The following is a 20018-nucleotide window of genomic DNA, read 5'->3' on the forward strand; positions in this document are numbered from 1 at the left end:
CGTCTATCTTTTGCGAAGTAGGACCGTTTAACAAACATGTCTGACAGAACGTCCTACCGTAGGATGAAATTAAATCGGTCAAATCCTGCCGCTGAACATCGCTCCACAGAAAACAGTTACCTGACGTAGTGCGAAGCAAAGTCTCTTGGTGGAAGTATGTAGGATGGTGCGTGTGGCTAGTCACAATATACTGTGAGGACTCCAGTCCACTCCCTTTGATGCAGAGATTAACTCGGGCAGGTTGTAGAGATATGCACTGTAAAAATGATATCAGTGATAAGTCATGATAACTTATAGTTAATTCATTCTGCTATAAAACTGTACAAAATCAGCATAATTTAACTTCAAATCACAAGTTTACCAGCTGCCTCAGAAGTCCAAGTTAATTGAAATCCTTATTGTAAGTTGTGTGAACCTTTAAATTGAAGCTTTGTCAATATTTGTGTTCAAACAACAAAAAACTTCAATTCAATTCACACAACTTACAATGAGAATTTAAATTAACTTACAATTCTGAGGCAGCTGGTATTTTTTACAGTGTAGGACAGCCTGAGGGGATCTGAACATGTACTCCACTGCTGGCTGTAGAAACTAAATTGTGTTATAATTAAACATCTAATGCTAACAGATGTGTAACTCAGACACTACTACGTGTACAGTGTGTTCCCATTGAGATCGCTAATTAGCATAATCAGAGTCATGAAGATAGAGTTGTATTTGGGTCATTGTGTTTCTCATGGGCCCCAATGTTACTGTGGTTCACATTAAATCGTGAATGCTGAGGACACGCACCATGAAAGAACAGCTCAGAAAGACCTGAAGTACAGCCAGACATAAGCCTGATTATCAACGACTTTCAAATCTCTTCGAGACTTGGTCTGATCAAGAACATAACAATTAACATTTCCCAAACGGCATGGTTGACCTGCCTCCCTTGGTTTGCTAATGGTTGTTTGCTTCCCGACAAAGTGGGAGGAGTTCCCATTTCTTCGGGAGCTCAGAAAGTACTTGCATTGCTCTTGACCTGACTATTGGCAACGCTGAAGGTGTTGCGTCACTAGGAGGGCATGGCCTGGCTAGCCAGGTGTACCCATAAGCTCTCTTAAGACATTTAAACCGACTGCTCAAATGCTGCGTTCCCACATGTAAACGATTGCTTTAATTATGCAGGACTGTTTGTTGGTTGGATATATGAGAATTTCTAGACTTTTGTGCTGTCTGTTAACTTTCATGGAATTTTGCTGACAGGACAATGTTTAGATGTGTTTGTGAGTGATGGCTGATGGATAATGGGCCCTACAATGTAGATATTTTTCTGTTTTAGGAACATACCATAGCCCTGAACACACTTGACCCATTATACAATATATCAGTGTTTCAGTGGATGCGATCAATACATCTGTGATATGATTGTGTCCTTGTTTGTAAGTCGCTTTGGTTATAAAGCGTCTGCCAAATGCAATGTAATGTAATGTAATGTAATGTAATCTGTGTTTCAGTGGATGAACAGAAGGTAATCCTGTTAAATCAACAAAGTTGCCTATGTTAAAACTAAGAAAGATAATCATGTGGAAATACTTTCCATAATATTCTTAAGTAAATCCAACAGAACTTTTTTTGAGTGTGTAATGTAATGTGTGTTTCAGTGGATGCGATCGAGGTGGACGTCGGACCCCTGCTATGCCTTCTACGGGGTGGATGGCTCCGACTGCTCCTTCCTGGTCTACCTGAGTGAGGTGGAGTGGTTCTGCCCCCCGCTGGCCTGGAGGAACCACACCACCCCGCCCACACAGAAGAAGAACTCCTCCAGAAGACAGGTGAGAAATTGCCTGACTATCATCATCAACTTTCAAATCTCGTGCCGAAATGTTGGTCTGACCAAGAAGATAACGAATAATGTTTCCCAAAGAAGAATTCCTCTAAAAGACATAAGAAAGGCCTCTGATCACCATGGGCATAGAAGCTGGTTCAAGAGTAAACCAGGTTAAGTTCTAATCTAATCGAAGAGCCTGGACTCCAGGCACTGTTGCAGGCTGGTAAAACCAAAAACTGATTTAAAAAATACAATAATTGATTGAAAGAACAGTTGCCATGCAAACTTTCAGTTTTTATGAACTAAGTTAAACATGGGGATGTTTTTCCTTTGTCTGTGATAATACACTTATATATTTTGGATTTGAACTATTTTTTTTCTTCAAAAATGAAAATTTGTATTAGCCGCATTCTGAACAATCAGTGATATACGTACTTACAGCTTCAGTCTTCACTTGTCCTCCTGAATAGCCCTCAATAGTCTGCCGTCTCTGAATAGTCCACACAGTAGTGGAGGTCATTCAGATGGATGTGGTCTGAATAGCCCACACAGTAGTGGAGGTCATTCAGATGGATGTGGTCTGAATAGCCCACACAGTAGTGGAGGTCATTCAGATGGATGTGGTCTGAATAGCCCATACAGTAGTGGAGGTCATTCAGGTGGATGTGGTCTGAATAGCCCACACAGTAGTGGAGGTCATTCAGCCCACACAGTAGTGGAGGTCATTCAGATGAATGTGGTCCAAATTCCTCATGCAGTGCTGGGTGCATCCAGTGCTCCTCATCATTCTTGCTTGGTGGACATGATTACATTCCTACTGTTCATTTCTCTTCAGTTATTCTCTCATGAAGCCCTTAGTGTCACTGTAGGAGTTTGCCAACTCTCAGCTCTGCCTCCAGTTCCACCTCTTGTTCATCCCACTGCATCTCTCTCAGCTTTAAAGGTGCACTGTGTAAGATTTTATTTGCTTATTTCCAGAATTCATCTTCATTTCCATTCAGTTATTCTCTCATGAAGCCGTAAGTCTTTGCCAACTCTCAGCTCTACCTCCATTTCTACCTTTCGTTCATCCCACTGCATCTCTCTCTGCTTTTACTACAGTATATCACGAAAGTGAATACACCCTTCACAGTTTTGCAGATTTTTGAGTATATCTTTTCATAGGAAAGCATTACAGAAATGTAACTTTGACACAATGATTAGTGACCTTTTAACAACATATTTAACCGCTTAAATTTCTTGTTCACTCAGAAAAAAACAAAATACAGCCATTAATGTTTGAACATGTACTCACAAAAGTGAATACACCCCAGATTAAAATCCGGTAGAGAAGGGGCTATGTTGGCTCGAATAGTCTCGAAATGAATCGAAATGAAAAGGGATGACAAGGGAGTTCATCAGTGTGCGTTTCAACCTTTCTTTGCATTGAACTTTAAATTTTTGAGTCTGCATCTGGCTTAAATAGATTGGTGTGAGATTTGAATGCAATCCTATGGAGAGTATCATGATCTGCTTCAGTAGTCACAGTGCATGTTGACATGCATGTTTCTTTTAGGTGTATTTCAGATTGCCAATGTTGACAGCATTCATGCATCCCCAAACCATGTCTGTCCCACTACCATGCTTGGCTATTGAGAGGATACACCGTTTTTGTAAAACTCACTTGTTTACCACCACACATGCTTGACACCATCTAAAGCAAATTTGTTTATCTTGGTCTCTTCAGATCACACAACATGGTTCCAATGATCCATATCCTTGGTCTGTTCATCTCTCTTGAGACCAAGATAAACAACTAAACGTGGGTATGCCAATCAAGAGCAAAAATGGCAAATTGTTAACATCACAACAGGATCAGCAAGAGAGGTGGACAGAACACTTCAAAGAGGTGCTGAATCGTGCAGAACCAGACACAATGCTAGATACCATACCTGAAGCAGAAAATGATTTAAACATTAGCACAGAGACCTCCCTTGTCATCCCTTTTCATTTCGTTTCATTTCGAGACCATTCGAGCCAACATAGCCCCTTCTCTACCAGATTTTAATCTGGGGTGTATTCACTTTTATGAGTACATGTTCAAACATTAATGGCTGTATTTTGTTTTTTTCTGAGTGAACAAGAAATTTAAGCGGTTAAATATGTTGTTAAACGGTCACTAATCATTGTGTCAAAGTTACATTTCTTTAATGCTTTCCTATGAAAAGATATACTCAAAAATCTGCAAAACTGTGAGGGGTGTATTCACTTTCGTGATATACTGTATTCTCCCATCTCACATTTTTTTTTTCATTTGTCCTCATGTATGTCTTACATTCAGTATATCTCCACCTCTCATCCCCCACCCCCACCCCCCTCTCTAGTGATTTGCTTCAACTCTTTTCCCATTTCACCAATTCTTCTCCATTTGTTCTCATCTCTGTCTCTCTGCTCTTCTCCCCGCCGCTCCCTCTCCCTAGATTGATCAGACTTTTCTTCTCCCCTGGTCCTGTCTGCATACATCTGTATTTATTTTCACCCTTCTCTAGAGTGACTTACTTCAACTCTTTTCCCATCCCACCAATTCTTCTCCATTTGTTTTCATATGTCTCTGTCTCTCTGCCTCCCCGCTCCCTCTCCCTAGAGTGATCAGATTTCTCTTCTCCCCTGGCCCTGTCTGCATGTCTCTGTCATTATCTCTGTCTCACTGTCTTTTCTCTCTCTCTTCCCCTTTCCCTGCCTTAACTCCCGGCTGCGTCTCTCTCGTCCTGTCCGTTGAGAGTTCTGCAAGTATTACAGAAATGAGTTCTATTTTTAAATGCGTTGCAAAGCCAAAGAAATCCTGCTGCTTCTATTTTCAGAACTGCAGTTCCAGGGCTTAAATCAAGAGTGCCGCTTGCCGCTAGTCTGAGGTGTTATTTGCCTCATCGAAGAGTCCCATGTGACACTTGGAGGCTGAACCCCATGGGAATTGCATGGGAGACTGTGAGATGTATCTTCAGTACGGTGTTATATGTGCGACTGTGAGTCTGTGTGTGTGTGTGCCTTTGCCTCTGTGTGTGTGTGGGTGTGAGTGTACTACTGTATGTGTGTTCGTGGGCCATGTACATTGTGTTATTTATGTATATGGTTATGTATATCTTTGTTTTATTTAACAAAGCAGGATGTGTCTACAGTATGTGTCTATAGTTTATTAAAGCAGCACATAGCAACACAAGTAGGTGCAGGGAGAGGGATGCTAGATGCTGACAAGCTGTCATTACCCCATGCAATGCACAGCAGCTGCACAACGGACACACAAAGCAGCACGTGCTGTAATGTCTTTTTTCCTTTTGTTCAGTCAACTGACCCCACCAATCTCCATAAATTAGACAGTCATTAATCATCCCCCCCCCCCCCCCCCCCCCCTCTTGTCCGCCCCCTGCAGGCGGCGTTCCGTACAGACCTAGTGTCCCTGCTGGAGCAGGTGGGCACGGGGAAGGAGTCTCTGAGCTTCATGAAGAGGAGGATACGCAGACTGGCAGCCCAGTGGGCCACCGCCGCCCAACGCCTCGACGCCAAGCTCGACCACCGCTGGAGGGAACAGAAGAAGGTGAGGAGGGGAAGAGATGGAGGGAACAGAAGAAGGGGAAGGAGGGGAAGAGATGGAGGGAACAGAAGAAGGTGAGGAGGGGAAGAGGGGAACAGAGGAAGGTGAGGAGGGGAAGAGATGGAGGGAACAGAAGAAGGTGAGGAGGGGAAGAGGGGAAGGAGGGAACAGAAGAAGGTGAGGAGGGGAAGAGGGGAACAGAGGAAGGTGAGGAGGGGAAGAGGGGAACAGAGGAAGGTGAGGAGGGGAAGAGGGGAACAGAGGAAGGTGAGGAGGGGAAGAGGGGAACAGAGGAAGGTGAGGAAGGGAAGAGATGGAGGGAACAGAATAAGTTGAGGAGGGGAATGGAGGGAACAGAGGAGGTGAGGAGGGGAAGAGGGAACAGAAGAAGGTGAGGAAGGGAAGAGATGGAGGGAACAGAGGAAGGTGAGGAAGGGAAGAGATGGAGGGAACAGAATAAGTTGAGGAGGGAAAGCAGATAAGGGGGATGAAGAGGAGGTGAGGAGGGGAAGAGGGAACAGAAGAAGGTGAGGAGGAGAAGCAGTTTGGCTGCCTGTATTATTTTTTTAGGTACAAATATTTGTATTTTATTGCACAAAAGAAGCATTCTATTCAGTGCATTATTCAAATGGTGAATGTCTGCCTCACACGCACAAGTGAATAGATAACAAAAACAAATACCGTATGTCACACGCTGGTGAGGTACTGCTGGTGAGGTACTGCCTCATTCTTGGTTGGTTGCTTCACAAATAGGCACCAAGTCCTTCCTTGACAACACCCAAGAACACTGAAAAGAACAGACGACTTTTATGATGATACAGTAGTGGGTTCAGTGGCAGGCTAGTGGCAGTCTAGCCTGGTTCTCACCGACGCTGCGTGTGTGTAGCTGCAGAGCCCCCTGGTGGAGCGGAGCTACACACACTACCGTCTGGTAGCGCTGCCATTATGCTCTTCTCGAGTAGAAAATAAACGGAACATTTATTGCTTAAATATCAACGGCAGCTCGCATTGATGAGTCACAGGACAGATTATAGACTATATTGACTCTTTAGAGATGAACAGAAAACGGAGGAATTTCTTGGTGGTGAGTTGCAATAAATGCACCATTTCTGACTTGAGAAGAGCATGTTAACGGCAGTTCTACCAGATGGTAGTTTGTGCACACACACACACACGCACCGTCGGTGAGAAGCACGCTAGGGCCAGTCCAATGTCTGCTTAAAATAATAGTGAATGAAGAGCGTGTAATGTCTGACTACTTCTTCTGATTACACCGTCTCTGCTCCACTGGGCCTCATGTTTCACTCCCACTATAAACACCATTGCCCAAAATTACAACCCTGGTGGCTAATTTCTCTGTTAGTTAACAGACATTGTTTTTTCTAGCAGTTGTTAATTTACTACCTTGGTCTGGGACTACACACCAGATGTTAATGATTCTTTCCTGTGTTGCTGTCAAGAGCTGTTTATCAGCCGTAATTAACAACAGACAGGAGCCAGGGTGGTGCACTCTGGGTAATGCTGATGTAATATAACAGGAACCTGTTGGGATTGCTATTGCCAGGAGAGTGTGTGGGTGTGTTTGTGTTCGCTTGTGTGTTATCTCATGCATGTGTGTTTGGGTTGCTATTGCCTGTATAGGGCCTGTGTGGATGGCTGTTGCCAGGAGAGTGTGTGGGTGTGTTTGTGTTCGGTCATGTGTTAATTGATGCATGTGTGTGGACCGCGGTATAGCTATACTCTACATTTGGTGCTTGTTCATATGTTTACATGTGTTGGTATGTTGGCGTTGTAAGGAGATTTACTAGCTCTTCCAGTCCCATTAGATGATGACAACTGTGTTGGTCGTGTTTTGTTCTGTGTGTGCTGTATATGTTTATACGTTGTAAGGAGGAGGGTCTAAGAGCTCTTCTAGTCCCATTAGATGATGACAACTGTGTTGGTCGTGTTTTGTTCTGTGTGTTGGTCGTGTTTTGTTCTGTGTGTGCTGTAACTGGTGTTTACTGTTTTGAGGTGGGCTATGCTAGCTGACAATGATGTGATAATATGAGAGCTCCATGCCGCTGAGAGCTTTGGCTGGGCCCAGGACAAAGACATCTGAAAGGGCCCCAAATCCAATACATACAATGTAATGGGGATCCAATTCTGGGCCCCTTCTCTCCCTGGGCCCGGGACAAGTGACCCCTTTGTCCCCCCTGTCGGCTTCCCGGTGAGAGCTGATAATGATATGATAATATGAGAGCTGACAATGATATGATAATATGAGAGTTGGTAATCAGCTGCCCACATGCTGTCTTAATCTATATTCATGAGTGATTTTCCGTCCCTGGGTGACACTTTCTCTAACCCTTCCTGTCAATTACTGTCAAGGCCATTGTAGAAATATTAGCATAGTTATACTTTGTACACGTATGATCCTCAGGGCTTAAATTAAATGATCACCTTTTTTCTGCATGAGCTGAGGCACAGTGTCAATGAAACGATTTCAGACCATTCATGATGCAAGTAGTATGCATATGTGTATATGTATTACCATTTGAGAAATCCTAAACAAGTTAGGGTTGGGTTTTTCTTTTTTCTAAATTTGTTTTTTTTTGTATTCTTTTACGACTTTGTTGATGATAGGACAGTTTGAGAGGTGGACAGGAAGCGAATGGGGAGAGAGATGGGGAGGGATCGGCAAAGGACCCGGGCCGGGAATGGAACCCGGGTGGGCCGCATGGCAGACGAGTGCCCTACCAGTTGGCCAAGGCAGGGCCGGGGTTGCGTTTTACAATGAAGGTGGTTTAGGTTACGAGATCATTTTAAAGTCAGGAGTGTGTTTCAGACAAAAGGCCGTAGGCATCACCTTGTCGTCCTCCATTTCTGAGACACAATTTCAATAAATTATCTCCAGAATCTCCAGAACTCATTACGCGGTGTCAAAGTCACATCAGGCTCCAGGGCCTGGCAAGAACACTTCTCTCCACTCCAATACTTTTGGCACACAGCTCAGAAGACATCACCCAGATGAATTAAGTACACCTTAAAGCACTCTCGTAGTGGGCAGATGAATTAAGTACACCTTAAAGCACTCTCGTAGTGGGCAGATGAATTAAGAACACCTTATTATATGGTTGTGACGTCATCGGTCGAATGCTCCATTCATTTCAACGGGGCTCCCCAACGTTCGCACGTCTGTTATTTTTCGATAACGGACGGGTTGGTCTATAACAGACCGCTGTCAATGGCAACAAGACTTTTCACTGCTAAAGCGACTTTTCAACAAGACTCTAATCAGCTGCTGTGATAGACAACACCTGTTGTCCTGGCTACCTAGCTGTTGCCTAGCGGTGTTCCACAACGGCACTGTTTTGTTTTGCGCAGCAACAATCTTAACATTAAATAGGCCTAAAGAAATGTCCCCGCCATGTGTGAATCATTGAAGTATATCCATATAATAAGCGGGTTAACTTTCGGCGAGTCGTCGCTTTGTGGAATAGCAGCACTTCAGAGAGAACAAGACCCCTCCGCTCCGCGTCGGGGTCTAAAGATTCTCTCTGTCGTGCTGCTATTCCACGGTAGCGACCTTCTCGCCGAACGTTAACCCTTACTTAAAGCACTCTCATAGTGAAAGATGAATTAAGAACACCTTAAAGCACTCTCGTAGTGGGCTGATGAATAAAGAACACCTTATAGCACTCCAGTACTGGGCAGGCGTTTCCCAGACACCCCTCACAACCCCAATATTACACAACCTACAATTTCCCCCGTCATCCTTCCAGCCTCTGTGGCACGGAGCACTGTACCTACCCCCACTGACACACACACACACACACACACACACACACACACACACACACACACACACACACACACACACACACACACACACACACACACACACACACACACACACACACACACACTTCCATATTTAATTTAGAGTACAGTAGCAGCAGACAGGAAAGGAGAAATGAGGACAGAGATGAGGACAGAGATGAGTGGAGATCACAATCACAGCCAATTAAAAGCATCACCGCTGACTTGGTCTCACTTCACAGCCAATTAGAAGCATCACCGGTGACTTAGTCTCACTTCACAGCCAATTAGAAGCATCACCGCTGACTTGGTCTCACTTCACAGCCAATTAGAAGCATCACCGCTGACTTGGTCTCACTTCACAGCCAATTAGAAGCATCAGCGCTGACTTGGTCTCACTTCAGAGCCAATTAGAAGCATCACCGCTGACTTGATCACTCTTCAACCAATTAGAAGCATCACCGCTGACTTGATCACTCTTCAACCAATTAGAAGTATCACCGCTGACTTGCTCTCTCTTCAGCCAATTAGGCTAGCTGGCTGGTGGCCAGGAGTGGCACTGCAGCTAATGTTCTCGCAGCCAAGTAAATAATGAATGGGTGCCAATGGGGCTGTACGCTTCTCATAGTTGTATCTGCCCGTGTGATTTTTTCCCTGGAAATAATGAAGTCGCGTTCGATAGATAGGAGTAACTGAAAGCATTTGCCGACACTTTTGCATCTTGTCAAGAGTTAGATTCGTGAAAATGACCGTTATTTCAACTATACATAACACGTGACAATCGACTTTACGGCACTACGCCATTTGTTTTGTAGTTTTAAGTCTGACTTCAGATGTCGATGTGTTTAAAGTTATGTTAGGGTTGTTGCGGACACCTGTTATTTATTGCATTTAAGGTGGTGGAAAAGAGGTACGTGTAAATGGGGTAAAGGAAATGACTGCGCTCATCCTTAAGAATTTGGGCACCTTCAATTAACATGTTGGACGGTGGTGGGGGGTTTTGAAGTGTGTGACCATAGATGTCTCTGCAAGGAACAGTCAGAGTATGTCTCTCGTCAGCTCTGGTCGTGAATAGTCACAGAGATTCCTCAGCCAGCAGGCATTAGCCGAATGCTAGCGTGTTGCAGCACAAAACTAACACGTCTTTGGGAGAACAAAGCCATGTCAGGAACCTTTAACTTCCCTTCTAGGTACAGAATGTGCACACATCTTTACAAACCAGGGAACAGAACCGTCACAAATCCCTGCTGAGCCATTTAGCCCAATAAGCTCCCATTCATCCTTTACTTGGCTGCGTTCGCCAACGGGGCTATAATGGGAGCCAATGAGAGATACCGTTCTCATAGGTTAGACATTCTCTGCTTGGTCTCTGTTCAGTGAGGATCTCTGGGGAGGTAAATGAGTTTGTTGTTGAGCGTTGGCCATCCATCCTTATTACTGAAGGCATCAGGATAGCTAATATGGTGATGATGCTGTGGAGAATGAAGACAGCTACTATACCTTTACGTATGGCGATGTTGCTGTGGCTAGGGAGAATGAAGACAGCTACTATACCTTTACGTATGGAGATCAGTGGTGTAGTCTACGTAGAACGCGGGTATACGGAGTATACCCACTTATACATTTCAGGGATTTCAGTATACCCACTTAAAATTGATTGATCCATTGTTTTGAATAGCAGAAATAAATACAGTATACCCACTTCAAAAAATGCTCAAATATACAGTATACCCACCATAAAAAAGTAGACTACACCACTGATGGCGATGATGCTGTGGCTAGGGAGAATGAAGACAGCTACTGTACCTTTACGTATGGAGATGTTGCTGTTGATAGGAAGAATGAAGACAGCTACTATACCTTTACGTATGGAGATGTTGCTGTGGCTAGGGAGAATGAAGACAGCTACTATACCTTTACGTATGGAGATGTTGCTGTGGCTAGGGAGAATGAAGACAGCTACTGTACCTTTACGTATGGAGATGTTGCTGTGGCTAGGGAGAATGAAGACAGCTAATGTACCTTTACGTATGGAGATGTTGCTGTGGCTAGGGAGAATGAAGACAGCTACTGTACCTTTACGTATGGAGATGTTGCTGTGGCTAGGGAGAATGAAGACAGCTACTATACCTTTACGTATGGAGATGTTGCTGTGGCTAGGGAGAATGAAGACAGCTACTATACCTTTACGTATGGAGATGTTGCTGTGGATAGGGAGAATGAAGACAGCTACTGTACCTTTACGTATGGAGATGTTGCTGTGGCTAGGGAGAATGAAGACAGCTACTGTACCTTTACGTATGGAGATGTTGCTGTTGATAGGGAGAATGAAGACAGCTACTGTACCTTTACGTATGGAGATGTTGCTGTGGCTAGGGAGAATGAAGACAGCTACTGTATCTATACAGTACGTATGGAGATGTTGCTGTTGATAGGGAGAATGAAGACAGCTACTGTACCTTTACGTATGGAGATGTTGCTGTGGCTAGGGAGAATGAAGACAGCTAATGTACCTTTACGTATGGAGATGTTGCTGTGGCTAGGGAGAATGAAGACAGCTAATGTACCTTTACGTATGGAGATGTTGCTGTGGCTAGGGAGAATGAAGACAGCTAATGTACCTTTACGTATGGAGATGTTGCTGTTGATAGGGAGAATGAAGACAGCTACTGTACCTTTACGTATGGAGATGTTGCTGTGGCTAGGGAGAATGAAGACAGCTAATGTACCTTTACGTATGGAGATGTTGCTGTGGCTAGGGAGAATGAAGACAGCTACTGTACCTTTACGTATGGAGATGTTGCTGTGGCTATGGAGATTGAGGACTCTAAGGTTGTGTTATCCATCCATGGAAGCCATTGCTGTAGATAGCTACTGTATCTATATGGAGAATGAGGGCTCTAAGGTTGTGTTACCCATCCATGCAGCCCATCGGGAAGACCAGAATAATCCAGTGCTTGGGGGGAATGGTGTACATGCTTGATTGCGTGCTTGTGTGTGCATGCTCGAGTGTTCTGTGTGTAGGGACTAAGAGAGAGAGAGGCCGGCTACAGAGTGAAGAGAGATACGGCAAGCAGTGGTGTGTGGCTGGCTGTGCAGTTTGTTTACACATTAGGAGAGATATAGTGGACTGGCTGGGTTTGGCCTTACTGTAGTTCACTGTGCAGTCAGTGGAAAATGTTATCTCTCTCCTCTGGAAACTGTCCACTGTGGACAGGCATCGCATGCACATACACATGCACGCACGCGCACGCACACGCACACACACACACACACACACACACACACACACACACACACACACACACACACACACACACACACACACACACACACACACACACACACACACACACACACACACACACACACACACACACACACACACACACACACACACAGGATCCACTCGACTCGACTCCTCTGGACAAGAAATCTGCAGTAAAAAAAACAGCTCCACTACAGCAGAGATGTGAAAAGCAAATGAAATACTTCATCCCCATTTCAGATGTCTGTACATTTTGTTTCTGTCTAGTTTCTGCTTTTGTATTTTGTCCTATTTTTTTTCACTCTGACCTTGCATTCACCATTGAATTTCAAAAGGTGTTTTGTTCTTTCCTTGTACATTCGCCAGTGAATTTCAACAGATTGCTGTAATCCGTTCAGTTTTGCTGCTGTTGAGGAACATTAATCTCCTGCAGGTCTCATCTCCTATACATGTACTGTATGGCGCGCAATACACTCACACGTTGTACATTTCATCTCCTGAGTGTCTTAATCTGTTTGAGCAGATGAGGACGCACATGAAGATGTGCACTGCACTGCTGTCAGTTTGTGAGGAAGAGGATATTTCAGTTTGAGGAAAAGAGCAGCATCGCTGTTGGATTTTTCAGGCTGCTGCCGACCCCGACTGTGCTCCCTTTTTGAAATGTTCAAGAGCGTGAACAAATATTGATTTGTGGAGGGCAAAAGGGGAAGAGGGTTTTTTGTCTTGTGAAGGAGGCTCTTGCAGGATCCGCTGGTAGATTTGAACGTGAAACGGTCTGCATGTAAGATGGATCTTATTTCCAGGGGTTTTCCAAAGGTCAGTCGGTAATGAATGATATTGGAGTTAAAGGTCACAAAGATTAGGTTAAATGGCAGTGGTTTTGCCATATTGAAATATTGAAAGAAATGTGTGTTTTTATTCTTCTCATATTTTTATTCTTCTCAGTTAATATCCGTAAATCCACTGTTTTGTTGTTGGAATTTGGTAAGGAAAAATGTAATGGAAAAGTGCAAAAAGTGCTCTTTGTTTACTCCACATTGTGTGGCTGAATATCACAGATTCATGTCGTGATCCATTGTCATACTCTTCTGTGCCCTACTACGTATATTCGATTTGATTGTCATGTGCTGAAGAAACTGAACGCTCTGACACTCTCTCCCTTCCTCTCCCTTCTCCCTTTCCTTCTCACTTCACCATCTCTGAGCTCATCTAATGACTACTGTCCAAGCCAGCACATCTGAGTAAACTCTCTTCAGTGAGATTTTTATGTATGTCAGTTAGCAAAGTGTCCCTGAGTAAGCTCTAACGAGTAAGCTCTAACGAGTAAGCTCTAACGAGTAAGCTCTAACGAGTAAGCTCTAACGAGCCCCACTGTAAGTGGGCGGATTCAAATTAATTTCTGGAACAAAGTCAATGAGGCCGCTTGAAGGTGTTTAATTTAATGCGGCCACATGGGTCTGTGATGAAGGGAAAGAGCTGTGAGAGGACGATCTCCTCTCCATTACACACCAGAGACCAGTCGTGCTTTAAAGTGGTCACATCAAATATTACTGCACTTCTGCCATGGCTGGATTGGACATACAGGGCGTTTGCCTGGTGGCCTGTTGATGATTTTGGCCTTGCCCTCCACCTCAATGGTACCAGTCCTTATGCTGCTACAGCAGGCCTCTTCGAGATAGTCAGATGTTTATGAAACATTTTGGCTGTTGAGGTCAAAGTAGCTCATATTTGATGACTGCAATTTTGTCAAAGGTTCCATTACCTTAGCCAGGCCGCACCCTAATAGTGACGCATCACCTTCGGTCGTTGCAACTAGTCAGGTCAAGAGCAATGCAAGTACTTTCTGAGTTCCCGAAAACACTGGAACTCCTTTCACTTTGTCGGGAAGCAAACAACCATAAGCAAACCAAGGGAGGCGGGTCAACCATGCCGGGTTTGGGAAATGTTAATTGTTATGTTCTTGGTCAGATCAAGTCTCGAAGAGATTTGAACGTCAATGATAATCAGGCTACTATTACCTTGCTCAATGCCTGACTTAACAGTCTTGGCTAAAATGCCCGGTCTGATTTTTCATCCCAGTCCAGCCCTGACTTTGGGGGGAACCCCTTCGAAAACGAGATATCCTATCTCAAGGGTCTGTCCCCCTAAACCAGGTGTCACCAACGGGGTGCCCGCGGGCGACAGGTAGCCCTCCAGGAGCTTCTGAGGTGCCCACCAAAGATGTTATTAAACAATGACGACTACCAGACTTTAGTCACAGTTAATGCTTTTCTTAATTTAAATATGAGATTATTTTTATTTATTATAACCTATAAGCAAATTAGCATTTAATAATAGTGTGATTTGAGAATGATGCCAAGACATCATTAGAGGATTTTGAACAAAAGTAGCCCTCGGGTAGCCCACGGGTTGCCCTTGGTAGCCCTCCAACCCAAAAAGGTTGGGGACCCCTACCCTAAACAAATAAATTGAAATTTCATTCTTTCATCCTAGTCCAGCCTACAATACTATATGCAATGTCATTGTGGTGTCATGTTCTACCTAAGAACAGTGTTGCCAGATTGCGCTGTTTCCGGCCCAATTGGGCTGCTTAGGATGGCCGTGTGCGGGTAAAAATGGCATTTAGCAGAAAAACCTGCCCAAATTTTGCCATAGAAATCAATAGAATTGGGTGGGATTTTGTGCTTCTAGGTGGGTTTTGAGTATTTTTTGGGCTGGAAATCAAAGGCCTCATCTGGCAACCCTGCCCAAGAAGTGGGTAAGCAGTGGCATATTAGGGTGTATGACACCAGCTGGTGGGTCATTTTCATACATCTTTCCCCTCCTGATGAGAGGGCTAGGACAAGGCAGGGGGTTTACCCGAGACCACATGAACGATTGCCCTCTAGAAACACCAGATGTGATTATTATTATAAATGAGGTCTCCGCATACTCTGTGGGATGAGGTATGCTACGTTACACTAGCCAGGCTGTGCCCTCCTAGTAACGCAACAGCTTCAGCGTTGCTACCAGTCAGGCCAAGAGTCAATGCAAGTACTTTCTGAGTTCCCGCAAATACTGGAACTCCACCCATTTTGTTGGTAAGCAAAAAAAATCATTAGCAAACTGAGGGAGGGCATTTGGGAAATGCTGTTTGGCTTAATTGTTTGGTTAATTGTTATGCTCTTGGTCAGACCAAGTCTCGAAGAAATTTGAAAGTCGATGATAATCAGGCTAATGTTTCCCTAGAAACCTCTCCACACTTCCCCTATCATTCCCAGCTCCCCCTCCTTTGACCTTTGTCTCCGTGTAACATCATTGCAACGGGGTCATCCCTATGTTCAAAAAAGGGTTCTATGTTCCCCACTGCTTCCAAGTAGACTGCTGCCGCATGGCAAAGCGCAGGTTGTTGTTGCACCTCTGACAGGTTAGGTTTAGGGATAGTTTTGGTAAGGGCACAAATTTAAAACTCAGAATCACTGCATTACTGACAGGTTAGGTTTAGGGATGGTTTGGGGAAGGGCACAATTTGAAAACTCGGAAACATACAAGGCAGGGAGTTCCCCAGTCCCTAACAAAGAAAATAGGACCCGGGGAACATAGGTATGCTCCCATTGCAACATCTACTGCCATTGCCAGAGTTGCTCTGAGCCACCAGTGCCTCATTTCCACCGCAGGTTTTCTAGTAGGCCTACAGCTCGACAAAGCGTGACTCGGGCTGTAAGCCTGCCAGAAAACCTGCTGGTTCTCTACTCTCCCTCTAGACGGCGTCATAGTAGAGAGTTTCCTGCAATACAAGCACGTACACACACGCACGCACGCACACACACACACACACACACACACACACTTCTATGTAACACCACCCAACACAAAGCAAAACACACAGCTCCTTGGACACCTGTGGTCAGCAGTGATATTCATCGGTCACACCGTGATCAAGGCCAGCTATGCCGTGTCCAGTCTCTGTCCCCCGCTGAGTATAGCTTATCTCTCTCCCAGTGCACACAGACCTGATCCCCACTCCACTGCTCCATTTATGCGTGCTGTGCTGTGCTGTACTGAAGGGGCATCACTGCAGACGTTATCTCTGTCCATGCTCCCATTGTCACAGCCTGCTGAACACCACAAGTCAAGTCAAGTCATGTTTTATTTATATAAACAGACAGCTGAACGACATCAAAGGCCCTTCACAATAGATTAGGTACACCAATGTAAGTATGTCTTCCAGAAAAAAAGTAAAGAAGGACAAAAAGATGATAAAGGCAAAAAATTAAATAATAAAGGCAAAAATAATCTAACAGTGAAAAGCTTTATGCCACCGAATCCTGTCCACCAGTCCTGATCTCAAACCTAAATTCTTCCTCTGTGTCCTTCACTCTCAGCTATGTATAGTCTGTGGCTGTCCATTGTGGATTGGATTACGGCAGTTGTTTACTGTCACAGAATCCTTGAGGATGCAGAATGCAGACTATGTAACCCACAGATTAATGCCAGGCTCAAACTACACGACTAGCGATTGTGTGTCCGATTTTGGCGTCGGGGTGCACCGCAAACTAGAAGAGAATCACAACTGTCAATCTTATCACTGCTCGCAGCCATCGAGACAATGCCCGACGTTCTATTTCCAGTCGCAAATATCAAACAGTGTTTGATTTCTATGACTTGCGATCGGCAACTCTTTGAGCTGCTAAAGTTCTATCTTAGAACGTCGCCCACGACGAGGAAATCATTCCCGACAATCGCTTGGGATGGTCCTGGGGGGTAACGTTCCAGCGATTGTCGTAAGGGGGGTTTTCAGCCGAGAATCAGGCCGATAATCACGTAGTTTGAGCCAGGGAATTCTGTGTTTTTCCACTTGGGAATTAGGGAAGACAAGAGTTAACAAGAGTGCCAACATTGAAGTTTAGGTGCGTAGGTGTGTGTGGCCGAGACCGAGAGAATAAGACCTACTGCGTCTCATATTATGCAGAGAGAGAGAGGGAAAAAAGATAGAAAATGAAAAGAAACAATGAATTATGCAGGAAAACAGATGGATTGAGCTGCTGTGCATTGGTGTGTTTTTGAAATTCTCATATCTTTGTTCTTATTGTTTTGATTTTTTTTTATCTATTCGTCTTCTTGCTGTCTGTCACCAGAGCAGCTTCTCACTCCCCAGGAGGCTCTCCTCTGGAAATCAGATCTTCACTACAAAGACATGCTCTCTCTCTCTCTCTCTCTCTCTCTCTCTCTCTCTCTCTCTCTCTCTCTCTCTCTCTCTCTCTCTCTCCCCACTGTAAATCAGATATCACCTGCTGTTATAACAGGCCTCTGGGGCTGGGGGTGTCCAAATTAAATCTCCTGCTCGCTCCACAACACCCACACAGTCCCCTTCTCTCTCTCCAGCTCTACTGTCTCCCAGAGATGCAGCAGGATTGTGCCACACAGACAGACACGGTGAAATACTGAAGGACAGACGGGGGAGAGAGAGGGACATGAGGAAGAGGGAGAAATAAAGAAATGAGGGAAGACATGGAGAGTCTGGGAGAGGAAAAGGAAAAGGAAAGGGGCTGGATAGGTAGGAGGGAAAATATGCCTTTCTTCCACTGTCGTTTTTCTGGTAGGCAAACAGCTCGACACAGCACGACTCGGACGCCACTTTTTGCTCTCCGAATAGGCACGACACAGCTCAATCGGAGAGCAAAAAGTGGCGTCTGAGTCGCGCTGTGTCGAGCTGTTGGCCTACCAGAAAACTGTCAGTGAAAAAGAGGCAGTAGCAGTGTACAGATAGAGGAGATAGTGAGAAAAAGTACATGACCATTAAAGGGCATGCAGAGTAGAAGGAGACTGGAACTGGAAACAGACAGATGGACATAGTGTAGCGAGCTTGAGTAGGCAACAGACAGATGGACATAGTGTAGCTGGAGTAGGCAACAGACAGATGGACATAGTGTAGCGAGCTGGAGTAGGCAACAGACAGATGGACATAGTGTAGCGAGCTGGAGTAGGCAACAGACAGATGGACACAGTGTAGCGAGCTGGAGTAGGCAACAGACAGATGGACATAGTGTAGCGAGCTTGAATAGGCAACAGACAGATGGACATAGTGTAGCTTGAATAGGCAACAGACACATGGACATAGTATAGCTTGAGTAGGCAACAGACAGATGGACACAGTGTAGCTGGAGTAGGCAACAGACAGATGGACATAGTGTAGCGAGCTTGAATAGGCAACAGACAGATGGACATAGTGTAGCTTGAATAGGCAACAGACACATGGACATAGTGTAGCTTGAATAGGCAACAGACAGATGGACATAGTGTAGCTTGAGTAGGCAACAGACAGATGGACATAGTGTAGCGAGCTTGAATAGGCAACAGACAGATGGACATAGTGTAGCTTGAGTAGGCAACAGACAGATGGACACAGTGTAGCTTGAGTAGGCAACAGACAGATGGACATAGTGTAGCTTGAGTAGGCAACAGACAGATGGACATAGTGTAGCTTGAGTAGGCAACAGACAGATGGACATAGTGTAGCGAGCTTGAATAGGCAACAGACAGATGGACATAGTGTAGCTTGAATAGGCAACAGACAGATGGGCACAGTGTAGCGAGCTTGACAGAGGGAGGGAAAAGGGACAAAAGGAAGTGAGACAGAGGCTATGAGAGAAATAGACAGTTGAAGAGATGATGAAAAACAAGTAGAATGATGGTGAAGGAGGGATGATGTGAGGGAGGGATGTTCCGGGAGGAAGACACCAGAGGGAAAGGAGGGATGTTCATAGTGGAAGAAACGGAGGGGAAGGAGGGATGTTCATAGTGGAAGAAACAGAGGGGAAGGAGGGATGTTCCCGGAGGAAGACACCAGAGGGGAAGGAGGGATGTTCATAGTGGAAGAAACAGATAGATAGATAGATAGATAGATAGATAGATAGATAGATAGATAGATAGATAGATAGATAGATGGTGATGGTGAAGGAGGGATGATGGTGAAGGAAGGATGTTCATAGTGGAAGAAACGGAGGGGAAGGAGGGATGTTCATAGTGGAAGAAACGGAGGGGAAGGAGGGATGTTCATAGTGGAAGAAACAGAGGGGAAGGAGAGTGAACTGACTGCTTGTTATGCGGTAGCATGGGCGTGCCTCGAAGAATTCAGTGGGAAGATCTCTTCCCTTGTACCTTTCTAACGTTTTTATTCCTCCCACTTGAATTGTTTTGAGGAAGTGTCCAGACTGACAGAATGGTGTCTGTGCTGAGCTCAGCTGCAAAACGCTCAGCAGTATTGCCAGATTGGGTGGGTGCTCGCCTAATTGGGCTACCTGGGATCAGCATCTGCGGGTAAAAGCAGGAAAAACTGGCCATTTGGCGTTTTTTTTCAGCCGTTTTGGCCCCATAAAAGTCAATGTAATTTGTTGATTTTGGGCGGAATTTAGCACATTTTGGCGGTTTTTGAGAAGCTTTTGGGCGGGATTTGGTCAGACAGATCTGGCAACACTGACGCTCAGCCGTACTGTATGTGGTGACACGAGCGCCAGAGTACATTACATTGAAATGTAGTGGTGTCAACAATAATCGATTCGGCGATGCAATGCAATGCGGGGCATGGA

General features: G+C 44.8%; 1 protein-coding gene across 1 annotated transcript in view; it reads left to right on the top strand.

Moving 5' to 3' along the window:
• Positions 1-20018, top strand: part of LOC134446315 (alpha-1,6-mannosylglycoprotein 6-beta-N-acetylglucosaminyltransferase B-like) — a 207429-nt gene that overhangs the window by 71676 nt on the left and 115735 nt on the right. The window contains exons 6-7 of the mRNA XM_063195667.1: positions 1647-1817; positions 5220-5384. Of these exons, the coding sequence (XP_063051737.1) occupies positions 1647-1817; positions 5220-5384 (336 nt within the window). The remainder of the gene's footprint in view (positions 1-1646; positions 1818-5219; positions 5385-20018) is intronic.

The sequence above is a fragment of the Engraulis encrasicolus genome, chromosome 1, assembly GCF_034702125.1.
Source record: "Engraulis encrasicolus isolate BLACKSEA-1 chromosome 1, IST_EnEncr_1.0, whole genome shotgun sequence".
Lineage (NCBI taxonomy): Eukaryota > Metazoa > Chordata > Actinopteri > Clupeiformes > Engraulidae > Engraulis > Engraulis encrasicolus.